The sequence below is a fragment of the Lissotriton vulgaris genome, chromosome 3_1 (genome assembly GCF_964263255.1).
Source record: "Lissotriton vulgaris chromosome 3_1, aLisVul1.2, whole genome shotgun sequence".
NCBI classification, from domain to species: Eukaryota; Metazoa; Chordata; class Amphibia; order Caudata; family Salamandridae; genus Lissotriton; species Lissotriton vulgaris.
Window position 1 is genome coordinate 315,808,867 of NC_141689.1, and position 16,273 is coordinate 315,825,139.

At 46.6% G+C, this 16,273-nt stretch overlaps 1 protein-coding gene across 1 annotated transcript in view; it reads right to left on the reverse strand.

The window, feature by feature from the left end:
• SLC45A2 (solute carrier family 45 member 2) overlaps positions 1-16,273 on the reverse strand; it is a 232,821-nt gene that overhangs the window by 176,883 nt on the left and 39,665 nt on the right. The window contains exon 2 of the mRNA XM_086962926.1: positions 1,623-1,799. Within this exon, the coding sequence (XP_086819052.1) occupies positions 1,623-1,799 (177 nt within the window). The remainder of the gene's footprint in view (positions 1-1,622; positions 1,800-16,273) is intronic.

The window sequence follows — 16,273 nt, forward strand, 5'->3', positions numbered from 1 at the left end:
GCTGCACTACCCACTGGGGGTTTTAATTTGGAATATTCAGGACAAGTCACTGCAGCGTATCAGCGAAAGACGATACCACAAGTACCATCTAGCCACGGGAGTGGACGCGCCCATGGGGTGTGTACTTCAGGAAGTTAAAAGTGGTACCAGAAATCGCCGGGCTATCCTGTGCACAGTCCAGTGCCTCTGATGAAATGCTCCCCGCATGAAACGCGTCAGGCAGGACTATATTTGTTGTGAGACTCGGTTTTCTACATGCTGCTTTCTGCACTGAATAAATGTGGCAAATCTTATCTCCGTGAGAGGTTCCCTTCTGTTTGACAGGCAACTGTGTTGGAATATATATATATATATATATATATATATATATATATATATACACATACACACACACATACATACACACTCACCCATCTACATGCACACTCACTCCCAACATCCACAAGCAAACCCGCATAAACCCACCATTCACAAGCACAGAGGAGTGCCCCCCTAATAAGGGTGGAGGGGCCCATTTTTTTGCAGACATATATAGTGTGTCAGGCTGAGCAAAAGTCAGGCAACAAACACTATGCTCAAATCAGGCTGCCATGAGCTATACATGTGCTAAATGTGCAGGCGCCTAGCTACCTGAACTAAACGTTGCTGGGCTGAGGATTTCACACCCCTCTAAGGCGTGACCTCCTCAGCCCTCAAATAGGCTTTCTGGTCCTTCCCGCCATGATGAGGGAGTGTGCCACAGGTAGCCTTGAACCTGGGCACTCTAGTTTCAAGTCTTGAATTGCCCCGGGCAGAGTGTCAATCAGTGACATCTTGCCACACAGTGGGGTGGGGTCAGCAACTCTCTCTGACCCCCACCCTACTCTGGGATGAGTAAGAGACTGACGTTTCCTCTCACAAGCGGACCTAAGGCCAGAAGTGGAGACGCCAGTCCCAACCCTCTAGGTACCTCGGAGGCTTCTCTTCCACTACCTGAGAGTCGAGAAAGAGAAGAGGGAGAAAGAGAGAGAGAACGAGGGAGAGATTAGTGCGTGCTGCGAATGAGTGTGTACATGTGTCTGTAGAGAGTGTTGTGGCGCGGCGCCCAGAGCGGCTGACTCCAGAAAGCGGTCGCACAGTTAGATGCTGTTGGCAGCAATAGCAATAGCTCACGAAATCTCCCCGATGCCCCCCAGCAGGGCCTGGATACCATTAGTGGTGATAAGTCCGCACTTTACAAAATGTGGAATTATGTGCTTTTCACTTCTTTAAAATGTAAAAACGGCGCAAGCATTGCTGCTATAAACATTGTTAGGGCGCTAGAGCAGGACTACATTCTACTGAAAAGTTCATTAGTTTATCTATCAAAATGATCCGATATGAAAACAGTGCACGATGTCTCAAACTTCAAACTTCAAAGAGGGAGGCTTTGATAAGGAGTTTCGTAAGAAACCATCCTGTGGCATGTAAGCAAAGGGTGTGCTTCGTGTCGTCACACATTCCTCGAGCACTTGAAGCCGGGCTGTGATCATCACGAGTTCGCCCCGTCTAGCAGAGCTCACTCGTGGTTCAGGCACATGATGCGATGCCCGCTCCACTGCAGATGAATGAGACAGGCTTCAGAGCAGTGAGGCAGCACCTACCGGTGAAGAGAGCGTGATAATGGAGGCCCCTCTCCTTGTCCTGGTGAGAGCACACGTCAAACAAATACGCCTTGATCGGCCCGTCGATGAAGTCAGCTGAGAAATCGAAGATCACCACTCCCAGCATGGTGATCACGATGGCCCACGTCCGCTTCTCCCTGCCGTTTTGCAAAATTGCTGCAACAAAAGAAAGCACATATTCAGCCCACACCGTTCAGTAATATTCTCTCGCAAATAACTGACTGCACGTTATACCTTGCTGCTACAGTTCAATGGGTTAAAGTTGAGATTTCAAGCGATCACCTAACAAAGTATTGCATTCTGGACGCTGTAGTCCTGGTTCACATCAGGCGATCCACCTGGACGAACATCCATGAAATAATAGTCATTTGCCAAAGAAAAGCCCAGCACAGGAGCACTGTGACCTTAACCCAGGTGTCATCACAAGTGCTTACTTTGAGCTGGTGTTTGCTAGTGAGGCCTAGAGTCAATTATTTTTGGAGACCTGCACTTCATTTAACCCATCTGGAAATGGAAAAACGCACAAAGGGGAAAAGAAGGAGAAAGAGAAAGACTGAAAAACCGCCACAAGCATACATGCAGCCAGGCACTCAGGAAAAGGGGAACACGGCAGTCCACCGTGAAAGTAATATTCCCATTTTATCACTAGAAAAAAAAACATGCATTGAACTGCGCAAGCCCTCTCAGCACTCAGAGGCAAACACCCACCTCCTCAGCAAGAGGTCAATGGCTCAGTCTGAATGCAGCTCCTTACGCTCATTCCAGGGCGGCAGCAACCCATGAACACCCATTTTCCAGATGACTATACATCCCAAAAACGCGATTCACTGGCGCCTTGAAGCAACCAGGCCACACTGTGATCCGTAGGAAGGTGGTCAGTGCAGGGGTGTGGAATTAAAAAAAATATCTGCTTGTCCATGGGGCAGATTGCTTCATAAATCTTCTTGTCCTACAACAAAATCCACTTGTCCCTTTTGTACCATGTAATGCGGCGACAAATTAGGCCAGCAATTTCATTATATAAGAGTTTTGATATGGCCTCTCTAATAATGCTTGGGCTTGTACCATAGTAGACTTTGAATACTAGCAATTCCCTTATGTTGCTACGTTTCAGTAGGCTTACATACTGGGGTTGAAGGTAGTGGTAAGCAATTGCTCAAGGGTTGGAACGCCCTTTTTTTAGTCGGTGTAAACCTACTAACGTGCATGTTTTAAGTTCACCAACTCTTTTCTAATCTTTTCCCATACTGAAAAAGGTTGGAAATTTACTCCCAACAGTAGCAGAAGTAAAACTTTTTCCAGAGTTGGGAAAAAAAGTGTTTAGATGAAAAGTGAACATGAAGCATACAGATTTTCACATGAGCAAGTCTACACATGCACATTTGCTCATGCTAAAATGCAGTTCACAATCATTTTCATAGGGTATTATTTCTTGGCCTACTTCTGTAAATTCTTGTGAGTTCACGGAAAGTGTTTGTACGCATTTATTGCAAGGATATATACCATGGATGTACTTTTGAGACTTTCTTTACTACTTGGGCCTCGAATTAGGCCTTGCGTTAACCATTACCTTTTGTGTTTAGTAAACTTCTGTCTCTCTCTCCTGGTCTATCAACTGGCTTCACTGTGAGTGACAGTATTCTGCTCTTTTACAAGGAGCACATTGGCACACAAAGTAGTTTTGTTTAGTGTCCAGAACTGCTGTGGCAATGTGTGCTTTCTGAGACCAAAAACAATTTTTGCTTTTGCCAATGCTTGTTTAAAAGGTGAGAGCCTAGCAGCTAGCACACCGATAAGGTTTTACCATGCCTAAACAAGTTACACATGGACAAAACCAAAAGGTTGACCACCAATTTCAAACCCACTGGCTTTGCCAATGCTAGTTTAATTTTGGTTCGCATAATCCTGTATACACTGGTTACACTGATTTTCCATTATGAATATTTTTGGGAAATACAAGCATACATCAACATGTTACTAAATGAGGATGCAAATATACGGTACCTAAAATCTTAAGTTGTTCAGCAAAATGTTTTTTTTCCTACTTGCATTTTTGCGTGAACATTTTATTTTGAAAGCAACAAATCATCACTCTTGCTTTCAAGCCTATGCAAATATTTGCATTTAATCAGAGCATTATACATAGCCTCATATTGCTAAACTTTGAAAATGTGTGTACATATGTATACTGGAACCACAGTCAGTAGTGCAGGCAGAGCCTACAACATTTTCTTTTAGTGCTCACCCTAAAAATAAAGGCTGTGCATTAATAAACCATTAATACACGTTTGAACAGTATTAACTAGTGGACACACAGATTACCTTAACTGTAGACAGTACCCTTCCCTGATCCTTGATGTTCCATAATGTGGTACTGTGAACTGGCAGCCAAAGAGTGTGTGCTGTAGGGGGTTGGGCCTACTTGTCCCAAGGACAAAATATACATGAAAACTTGCTGCCCTTGACCCCAAATAATATGTCCTGGGTGTCAGGCTATTGGAATTCCACATCCCTGCAGTGTAAGGAAAGGCCCTGATCCCAGAACTTATGACAGGGCACAGAAATCCAGAGACAGCCCGGAGAGAAAGCCAGACCCAGCACAGACAGAAACCCAGAGACCGAGACAGCCTGGACAGAAACTCAGAGACAGCCCGGAGAGAAACCCAGAGAAAGCCTGGATAGAAACCCAAAGACGGCCCGGAGGGACAAACCAACTGGCAAGCAGGGAAGTGAGTGGCCAGCCCCATGCAGTCACACTAATGGATCACAAAAGTCTCTCCCGCCAACCACTGGCACCTCACACAACTGAAGCCTGGTCCAAAACAACTTCACAATCTGCTGGTACGACAGCACCTGGGTAGGGAGGGCGGGGGCAAGGCAGCAGGATCTCCTTGAGCAGGACCCCTGCCTAGACACAGGCTCTTAAGTCGCAAACAAACCCCAGCTGGGGCAAAATCACAGTATTTATTTATTTAAGGTTTTTGTAGAGCGCGTAGTAGCCCGTGAGCATCACAGCGCTGGACCTAGTAAATCAAGAGGAAGCAGGAGACATGGTTTGTTCAAAAAGATCAGGGAAAGAGAAGGGTTTTCAAAGATTTCCTGAAGTGAAGGAGGTTAGGTTCTGTTCTCAATTTCCGGGGTAGAGAATTCCAGTGTTTCGCCGTGTTCACAGAAAAGCGACGTCCACCAGAACGGGCTTTTTTCACTCTGTGTACTACGATGAGGTTCTCGTGGTCTGACCGGAGTGATCTGGTAGGTTTGTAGGGAGTGATGCAGTTTTTAAGAATGGGAGGGCCTTTATTATGGAGGAGTTTGTGTGCCAGGCAGAGAGCCTTAAACACCACTCTTTCTCTGACTGGCAGCCAGTGAAGTTTCTTCAAGGCCGGCTTTGCTGATGTTCTGGCTGGGGTGTTGGTGAGCAGCCGGGCAGCGGAATTCTGGATTTTCTGTAGGGTGTTGAAGGTAGCTTCGGGGGCTCCTAGGTAAATGGCATTACTGTAGTCCAGCCTGGACATTATAAGGCCTTGGATCAACAGTTTCCGGGAGCTGCGGGGCAGCAAGGGGAGCACTTTCCTACATGACCTGAGGAGTCCAAAACAGGTACCCGCCGTTTTTTTTGCCTGGGTTCTGAAGGTCAGGTCTTTCTCCAGCCATATTCCCAGGCTCTTGACCTCCGTTTTGGGGACCGGAGGTTCACCTAGACAGGCGGGCCAGATGTTGGGAGGCAGGGAGGGCTCTTTTTGTCCAAGAAGCAGAATTTCAGTCTTGGACCCATTAAGTTTGAGTGCTGAGTTGTTCATCCATCTATGTATTTTGGAGAGACAGCTGTGGAGATTGGAGGGTTCTTGATTGGGGTGGGAGAGAGTTACCACCAGCTGGGTATCATCAGCGTAGCTGATGATCGTCACTCCAAATGGGTTGACCTCCTCCTCCAGTGGGGACATGTACACGTTAAATAACGTGGGGCTTAATGATGAGCCCTGAGGCACTCCACACCGGAGGGGAATAGCAGAGGAGCGGCTGTCATTCTCCCAGACTTGGAAGGAACGGTGGCTGAGAAATGATGAAAGCCATCTCAGTGCCCTGCCCTTTACTCCAATATTTCCCAGGCGCTGAATTAAAACCTGGTGATTGACAGTGTCGAAGGCCGCACTGAGATCTAGGAGGATCACTGCCACTGATCCTCCTGTGTCTAGAATGTCTCTGGCCTTCTCCACTGCCGCCAGGAGGGCGGTGTCTGTGCCCTGGCCTGGGCGGAAACCCGTCTGGGAGCTCCTGAGCAAGTTATTGGATTCCAAAAATAGTGACAACTTTTTGTTCACTATTTTCTCCGTAACTTTACTGTTCCCTGGGAGGAGGGAGATTGGCCTATAGTTTCCTAGGTCCTCAGGGTCCAAGGAGGGTTTTTTAAGAAGCCCTTTAACGACAGCCTCTTTCCAGCTGGGAGGGACTTCTCCTTGGAGTAGAGAGGCGTTGATGAGGGCGGTGAGTGGAGGGACAATGGTATGGGTGACTTTCTTGAGAAAGCGCATGGGGACCGGGTCACTGGGGGAGCCACTCTTGATTGAGGCGAATGTCGCAGCTACCTCTTCTATGGTTACCGGACCGAAGGAGTCAAGGTGCGGGACCGGTGGTTCAGAGGACGGATTCGTCAAAGGGGGAGAATTACCCCTATCACATTCGATGGAGTCAACTTCGGTAGGGGGTAGAGAAGCAAGAATCGTTTTAATTTTCTCATCAAAAAAGGTTGGTAATTTATTACATTTGTCCTCCGCAGCGTTGGAGTCCAGATATTTCACTGGAGGGTCGGGGACATGGAGGAGTTCTTTCAGAATAAGGAAGGTTTCCCTAGCAGAGCAGGAGGAATTTTTTATTTTTTCCTCATAAAATGAGCTTTTGGTGTGTCGGAGTGCTAGTTTGTATGTTCTTATGGATGTCCGGAATACGTCTTTTTTGTCTCCAGACTTATCCTTCCTCCATATACGTTCCGACCTCTTACATTCCTTCCGTAGAGCGTTCAGTTCCGGAGTGTACCATGGGGCAGGATTGATCCTCTTGGCGTGTTTAAGGGTGCTGGCTCGGGGTAGGAGGCTGTCTAATGACTGGGTAAGCCAGTCATTAAATTCAGTGTCCGCAGTTTTGGGATCCAAGGAGGGGAGGGGGGTGGATTCCCTTAGCTTAGATGCCCAATCTTCCGGTATAAGTTTGTGCCAGCGTCTGATGAGAGTCCTAACTTTAGGCGGCTGGGGCGGACTAGTCTCGAGATGCCAATCTATGGAGATCAGAAAGTGATCTGTCCATGGAAGCGGAAGAGGCAACCGGGTTTTAAAATCTTGGATATTCGTAAAGATAGGATCCAAAAGCTGGCCTTTATCATGGGTGGCTTGTGGGTTCATGAGATACAAGCCAACCGAAGAGAGGTCTGACAGCAGTTCGGCTGCGGAGTTGTCGGTGGGATCCAAAAAATGCAGATTGAGGTCCCCTAGGAGAAGGAAGTTAGAAGCTGTGGTTGCTCTCAGGATAACATAGTCAATAAGCTTGCTGGGGAACTCTCCGAGTGGGCCTGGTGGCCGATAGACTAACAGCCCGGAGAGGGAGATTTCAGACGAGATCTGCAGAGTGAAATAGCAGCTTTCACAGTCTTTGATGTTACCATTATCAATTCTGCAGGCGAGGTGATCCCTGTATAAGATGGCTAGGCCGCCTCCTCTGCCGAGAGGTCTGTTCAAAAAGCAGATTTGGTAGCCAGGGGGTACGGCATTAACGATGTCAAAGTCGTTGTTGGACGTCAGCCATATTTCTGTAAGAAACAGAATATCCATGGCGGAGTTTCGGATAAGGATGTTTGTCTTGTGAGCGTGTTTAACGAGAGACCTACAATTGAGAAGGCCAAGTTGGAGGGCATGTGGGTGAGCCTTGGCACAGGGCAGGTCGCAAAGGTTGCAGCCAGTAAATAGATTGTCTCCTGTGAAGATGTATTGACAATTGGGGTGTTTGATCGGGTTCAGTGCTCAGAGCCTGTCTTGGGTATATGTTACACGCCGCTTCGGTGAATCGGGCATAGTGCTTGGGCCTAGGGCCGTCCGGGCCCGGACGGGTCCAGACGGGCTTGCCTTAGGCGCGCCTTCGGCGAGCAGACGGCGCGCCCGCTGCGCCCGTCCGCTGTGCGTCCGGTGAAAACACATAGTTTTATGGGGGTAAAAAAGGGGGAGTGGCCGCTGGAGCAGGGCGTGTCCAGCACCAGGATTCCCTCTCCCGCGTCAGCGCTGACCTCGGCTGCGCCGGGGGGTCAAAGCAGAGTAAGTGCCAAAGCTAGCAGCGTTTCAGGTGCCAACAGGAGAGTAAAAACACACAGTATTACAATAAGTTTTAAAAATTAGCCCAACAGTTAAAATCTCCCGGCTGTGCCTCAGGAGTTTACCAGGTTTCTGACGCGACTCGAATTCAGCGCGGTTAAGTAAGGGGAGGGGGCGTGGCTTAAGTCAACAGGGCGTGTTCCTCGGCAGGCGGCTGTGCCTGCACCGGGATTCCCTCTCCCGCGTCAGCACGGACCTCGGCTGCGCGGGGGGGTCAAGGCAGAGTAAGTGCCTAAGCTAGCGGCGTTTCAGGTGCCAACAGGAGAGTAAAAACACACAGTATTACAACAAGTTTTAAAAATTAGCCCAACAGTTAAAATCTCCCGGCTGTGCCTCAGGAGTTTACCAGGTTTCAGCAGGAAAGCAGGTTAGCAGCAGGATCACCCGAGGGACCAAACAGAAGTCACACTAACTGTGGCAGGATAGGCATAGACCATCGGACAGGGACATACATGAAATAGGAAGGCTTAAGGGCATTGCCCCCTATAGACAGTCTAAGATGTTGGAGGAGCTAAAGTTAAGCGGTAGGTGTGTTCATAGCGGCAGGTGTCTGCAAGATGAAGAACACTTTACTTTGTAAGAACTGGAACATGGCGGTAGTAGCCTAAATCTTCGCTTTCTTACAATGTATTGATAACATCCTTTTATTTAGATTATCAAAGTAATCACAAGTATTTATTTCACATCTAGGCTGTAGTACTGGTTGAAATGATCATGCATGGCGTGGAGCTCTCTGGCACAGATTTATTAACACCCATATAATACACTGTGGACCCGATTCACAAAAAAAACAGTATGTGTAAAGATTTAAACCTCTGCATCCTACTGGACATTATGTGACATCTTCAAAATTTGCTATTTATTTATCAGTGATGTAATTTGAGATGTCGACAGTGATGTCATGAGTGATGTCACTGACCATGTCATGAGTGATGTAATATGTGACGTCATCAGCAGTGCATTGCGGGCGCGCGAGTTATAGTTAGCTGAATTTACTATGACGGGGGAATTTCAATGGTTTTGTAAGAGTGAAATGTCCAGCTAACTATAACATGTGTGAAACCTATGGTTTTTAAATGTATTAATTGTTATATTTTTTTATACTAATTTACTACATTATTTTAAACTATTTATTTTTAGATATTTTATTTTTTAAATTACATTACACATTTTTAATATGAACTGAAAAAAAATGTTTTTAAAAATATTGAAATTTTAATATTTTTTTATTTAATATTTTTTTAGTTTATATATATTTTATATAGCAGGCAATGATATCCTATGGAATGAAATTCAAGTTACTGGTAAGTACAGTTAAATTTACTTTTCAGGAATAGTTGTGAGCTAGATTAAGGAATTAATTCCTGTTCAATCCTGAGGTCCCCTGTGAGCCAATTAGCCCACCAGGTACCTCCAGTATGCGCCAGGCAGCTGTGTTGCAGAGAGTCGTTCAAAGGGCATGCCCCCTTTTTATAACACTCTGCAACACAGCTCCGTGGCGCTTACTGAAGATACCTGTTGGACTAGTTCCCCCTAGGGGACCTCTGGATTGAACAGGAATTAATTCCCCAACTTAAAACGCGCCTCAGGGCATGTTTGCACTCACATCACCTCAAGCACCGCCCCCTACCTTCACCATTATGCTAACGCGCCCTGTAGAGTGTTCTAAGTTGGGGGATAAAGTCCCCTTGCATACTGGGGGTCCCTGGGGGCTAACTAGCCCACCGGGAACCTCCAGTATGGGCCCCCCCCAACACTTCTTTTTCACTATGCCCCCAGAATTTGGTTCCCCTGGGGGGTAATTTGAAAAAAAGCAGACAGGGTTTCAAAAAAAAATATTGGGGCCTTGGGGGTCCTTGTGGGACCACCTGAGCAGGCCTAGGGGGTCAAGCTGTTTCTACCCTGCCCCCTTTTTGCGTTCTACACGTTTGTTTTTCTGCTTTCTTGTGCTTTGGTCTACCGAGCACAAGATGGCTGCCAACACTTTCTGGTTTGGAGTGTTGACAGACAGTTGACAGCCAATTAGCATCAGCTCGTTCTCGGACGGGAAAGAGTACAGTAAGCTTACCGTACTCATACAGTACTTGTACCCCGCGATTTTTGTCAAAAAAAAAATTGGAGAGGGGTCTTGGGGGTCCTTGTGGAACCCCCTGAGCAGGCCTAGGGGGTCAGAGTGTTTCTACCCTGCCCCCTTTTTGCGTTCTACACGTTTGTTTTTCTGCTTTTTTGTGCCTCAGTCTACCGAGGCACAAGATGGCTACCAACACTTTCTAGTTTGGAGTGTTGACAGACAGTTGACAGCCAATTAGCAGTCAGCTTGTGCTCTGGAAGGTACAGAGTACAGTAAGCTTACAGTAAGCTTACCGTAACACCTCCAATATATATCTATGATTTTACTTTTGATTTACTCAGGCACTACTGAACGGATTTACACCATTAACAAAAAGGCCAATCTGCGAACAGAACTCTACCTTTTTGCAAGTTTGGTGTAATTCCGTTCAGCCGTTCGGGCTGTAGCCCCGGCTAAGGTCCTATGGGAAATTGCATGGGGAAAACATGTTTTGGGACCCCCCTTTTTTCTCGGCCCCCGCTTCACCCCCAAACTTTCAGGGAAGGAGCAGGCCATCTTCTTGGAGAAATTCGCGAAGATTCGTCCACCGGCGCCAAAGTTATTCCAAATAGAATGTTGCGGATTTCCTATGGAAACTAGGTTTTAACTATAACTACCTACTGGCGACTGCCAGTAGGTAATATATATATATATATATAAGAATTCTGTCCACAAACGTATTCTACAGCACTTGCGGGCAATAACCAATGTGGACAGTACTTACCCAGTGGCGCGCCACTTTAGAGACTTTCATCAAAGCAATAATAGCAGTCTCAGGTACTGGGTTATTGATGCGGTCATTAACAATAGAAGGGGTGGTGATAGAGATGCCAGGCTCAGGAAACTTGAAACTAAGTATATTCTTCTGCTTAACACGAAGGTGCCTAATGGACTTAACGTGACAGAGGACCTCCACACTTGCTTGCTCTAACAATACATGATCGGGTGTGTGGTCTCCCCCCGTGAGTAATATCCTCGTCAAATCGCCCGGCTGGGCGATGACTTGGGTGGACCTCGAGGGGGCTGCGAACACACACCCATCGTTACTTGTCGATATATTTCGTAATGCTGCTTGGATTGAATCATCAAATTTTAGATCATTATTTTCACTGTGCACTGGTTTTAACCTGTTAGGAATTTACAAGGAAATGCATATAATAGATCTCCTAACAGTTGTGGTTTTTGTTATTATTTAGGGTTGGGTTACGGGTCATTAAGACCAACCTCACTTTTATTTACTTTTTGCACTAAACACTAAGACATGGCATTTGTGGCACCCTAATGTTTGAATCGCTACAAAATATGTTTGAATTGTGATTGGTTTTGTTTTAAATAAATAAGGAGTCCGTCCCTAATTTGGGGAGAGAACAATATTTTAAGTCGAACATGGTTATAATTAGGATTAAGAGGACCGCTCTGAGCCATACATTCTTCAGCCATTCTTAATCTGCTAGGTTGAGAAAATATTGACTGTGGACCCAGGGACTGAATAGTATGCACAATTGCACAGTAATGCTGGATTTGCACATATATTGATGATGCACTTTAGCACGATATGCACTTTATGGAGTAAGCACTTAGCACTTTATAGTTACTTATTCGCTGTCCCTTGGGCTGAGTCTCAAATATACAGAGGAAGCTGGTATTTAGGCTAGAAATATATCAAAGAGGTTTTTATAGAACTGTTTTAATATTTGTAACTTCTCTATAAACCATGTATATTTTCCAAATGGCGGTCCCATTTATCTTATCCTAACCAATCATGCATTAGGACCCTTCATTTAACTCATGAATTTTAAAACATGTATTTTACAATGATTTCCAAAGAAACAAGTAATGGATTTTAACTTGTAATGAAGAAATTATTTTAGCGAATTCTAGATGCTTTTTCCAATGTATTTTACATCTATCTAGAAAAAAATGTTGTGTCTTTGTTGGGTGCTACGCCAAGTGTTTCTTCTATGTTTACACGCGTATTTGCACAGGTGATGTTAATTTTATCACGTACTAGCACTTTAAAAGGTGTACCCAGAAGTTCAAACGTTGTCATGTGAACAAGGCTCCGTTGAGCCGAAACGTCAGTGACACTTTCTGCCTAATAAAGAATTGCAACACCTCGAGGTCCGTGTCCGGTGTCCTGCTTGCTGGCTGTGGACGCAGCGTGTGCTGGAGCGATACGGAATTCACGATATATATATATCTCACAAACAATGGCGAAATTAACCCGCGCCACTTTCAAAAAGGCGGGCCACAGCGGGGTCCGCCTTACCCCCGTCAATCCAATAAAGAAGTTGTCACCAATATCCATAAGACAACAAGCTGAGGCCCAGTTGCATTCAAGGTGAGTTTTTAATGGCAGAAAACACCCAACGCGTTTCGCAGCCGCTTGATCTCGTGATCAAGCGGCTGTGGCAGCGAAACGCGTTGGGTGTTTTCTGCCATTAAAAACTCACCTTGAATGCAACTGGGCCTCAGCTTGTTGTCTTATGGATATTGGTGACAACTTCTTTATTGGATATATAGATTATATATATATATATATATATATACATATATATATATATATATATATACATATATACACACACACATATATACATATATACATTTATATATATATATACATACATACATACACACATATACACCAAGGATGACTGGTTCATGTCTGATGAGGATGGTTTGTATCAAGAAGAGGTGGAAGCTACTTCATTAGGGGATTATATTGTTGAGATTTTGGACGCCTCGGTCCAAGACTCGGTTAATTGGTCCATTGAGAAGGCAGTACCTGGTACTGTGCAGCAAGCATTGGCTGTTGCTTTGAAACCCATCACCAAACTGTTAGAGATGTCTGCCAATCGGCATGGATTTACCTCTGAACCTCAGAAAGACGACGCCTCTGGTGAGCCTAATGCTAAGTCATGCCCCCATTCAGATGCACTTGAAACGCTACCTGTAAATCCTATCCCGCACAACACGAGTCAGAAAGCTAAGTGTCAGGAGCGCAAAGACACTGACATCGATACAGATACTACAGGGACAGACACCCCCGAGGAGGAGGCTCCCCCCAAGAAACGATCAAGCAAGATAAAACACACGGAGCAGGATCTGTCTCAAACTTTGAATACTCCTTTTACTTTTAATCCAACCGACATCGTACATCATAGGTCGTCTGATTGGGCACCAGCATCGGAGGTGGCAGCATCCCTCCATGACAACCTGCGGAAGAGCTTTGACAAAGACGTGCAAAACCGGTTGTGCTCGGAATGCCCCAGACCTGATATTCCGAATAAGGTGGCAGAGACACCGGACATAGACGCAAGTCTCCTCACCTTCTTAAAGAAATTCGCTAAGGAACCGAAGAAGGGAATCGATCGGGCTTGGGCGGGTGCAGGACAAACTTCTGGATGTGGCTGAACCGCTGGCCAAAATCTTGGAAACGGCCCTGGAGGCCAAGGAGTCTGGTGCTCCCTTAGACGCCGACGTCTTAGCTGGGTGGACCCAAAGGGCAATCTGTTTGCTGGTAAATGCCAATTGTACGATCTCTACCGAGAGGCGCAAGTCACTCCTATTGAGAATAGACTCTAACTTGACTGAGTTGGCTGCAGCGGAACCAGGTCCTCTGGCCAAGGGTAACCTCTTCGGTCACTGCTGTGTGAAAGACGTTTCAAAGTACGTGAGTACATTCACTTCCCTTGACAAGGAACACTCGGGCCTCAAAGTGTTTTCCAGGCTGGCCTTTTTAAATCGGGCCGGGCGAGGCAGAGGACGCTCGCCAGGCCGCCAATACCAACAAGATCCTCAACGAGGAGACTACGGCTGTGGTCGAGGAGATTGGGACTCGACTCGTGGGGGTTACCTTCCACCCCACCAGGCAGCGCTTCAACAAAAGGTGTTTCCACAGAGGCAGACACTGAGCGGGTTTCCAAGCTTCTGAGTCTGAAGGGAAGAGTTTCTGACACCTTTCAGTTACCCTTGGTGGGGTCGTACTCAGTTTTTCTATCACAATTGGGCTCTGATATCTCAGGACGCATGGGTCCTTCAAACAATTCAGGAGTTTCACCTAGAATTTGATCAAACTCCCTTTCAGGACATCTCGCCCAGACAACTACCTTTTTCCCCAACTAGAGTGCGATTTTATAGGTGAAGAACCCGACACATTGCTGCAGAAAAAAGCGATTGCGACGCTGGTCTTTGCGGTTTCTGCTGCAACATTTTCTTAGTTCAGAAGAAGGGCGAAGGGCACAGGTTGGTACTGAATTTAAGGAACTTCAACCATTTTATGACTTACAATCATTTCAAGATGGAGGGTATCCATCTCTTGGCAGATTTGCTGAAGGAAGGAGACTGGATGGTCCGGTTAGATCTGAAGGACACCTATCTGTCCATAACTATATTTCCCCCTCACCGTTGCTTCCTACAATTTTAATGGCGGAACCAGTGGTTCGAAAATTTGGTCCTTCCTTTTGGACATTCCTTGGCTCCTTGGTGCTTCACCAAGGTGACGAAGCCGGAGGTTGTGCACTTGCGGGAGCAGGGTGTCCGCATGATAGTATATCTAGACGTTATATTCATCATTGCTTAAACTGCTGAGTAGGCTACGTAGCATTTGCGCATGACCTTGTTTACTCTTCAAAATTTGGGATTCGTGATCAACGAAACCAAGTCGGATCTTTGTCCAGCTCAGAGCATGGATTTTCTGGGCTTCGTCGTCAACTTACAGACGGCCCAGTTGAGCCTTCCTTGCTCCAAATCAAAGGGTATCAAAAAGGAGCTTTCCGCACTGTTGTCCAAACAGACGGTCTCTCTGCGGGTGATTGCCAGAATAGTGGGTCTTCTGGCATCCTCGATACGAGCAATTTGTTCGGGCCCCCTTCATTACTGGGCTCTTCAGAGATTAAAGATGCAACACCTTCGGAAGGGTCTATCCTACACGGACCGGGTTCTACTTTCCACGGAAGTGCGAGAGGAGATCCAATGGTGGCTAGCCTACGTGGACGCATGGAACGGCAGAGGCATCTACGGCTCTCAGCCAGAACTTGTGATAGTCGGACGCCAGCCACTGGGGATGGGGAGAGCGCTGGGGGGATATATCCAACAGAGGTCGCGGTCCCTGCGCGAGTTCGATGTACATATCACTTGCCTAAAACTATTGGCGGGGTTGTTCGCGATCCGGTCACACTCTCCCAAACAGGTCTCATGTTGCATCCTTCTGTGAATGGACAATATCTCAGCGGTGAGGTATATCAACAAGTTGTGAAGCACGAGGTCGTCCTTACTAGCAGAGATAGCGAATGACTTCTGGCATTACTGCCTGAGTCACCAGATTTCGGTCATAGCAGAATACATTCCGGGACAGTCCAATGTAGTGGCGGATTGAAACTCATGATACCTCAAGGATTACAGCGAAAGGCAACTCCAACCCCAGATATTCAGTTGGTTGCAAGCTGTGTGGGGCTCGTGCGAGATAGATCTCTTTGCGTCCAGACTGAATCGTCAACTGCAGATGTTTTTCAGCCGGAGACCGGATCCATCGGTGAGAGCGACGGATGCTTTTTCTCTGGATTGGTCTATGGGACTGAATAATGCCTTCCCCCGACCCCCCTTCATCTTAATCCAGAGAGTGACCACTCGTGTAACCCGACAGCGGGCAGAGATTATTCTGATAACTCCTCTGTGGAAGTCGCAGCCCTGGTTCCCAATACTATTGGAGATGAGCTGAGACTTCCTCGGGGTGAATCTGTGGTCCTCGATGATGCTCCAGTGCCCTCATGGAGAGGTGCATCCGATGGTAGTGTCGGGACAGTTGTCTCCGATGGCCTGGAGGCTTTCAGGCAACAATAGGAGATGCCAGGATTTTCGGACAAGGCTGCAGCCTTCATTAACCAGGCCTGGGCCCCTTCCACCAGGAAGCAATATTCTTCAGCCTGGAAGAGCTGGGTTCGTTGGTGTGTGGAACATGTGGATCCCGTGGGGTCCGAGTTATCGTTGTTGTGAATTTTTTATCGGAGAAAGCTTCGGTGGATTTTGCCTACTGTTCGTTTAACAATTTTTCAGATAGATGGCAAGCCTGTGGGCATGCACCTTGTTATTTGTAAGCTGTTGAAGCGTATTCGCATGGAGAACCCTCCCAAACCAAAGTATTCTTCTGTGTGGGATGTATC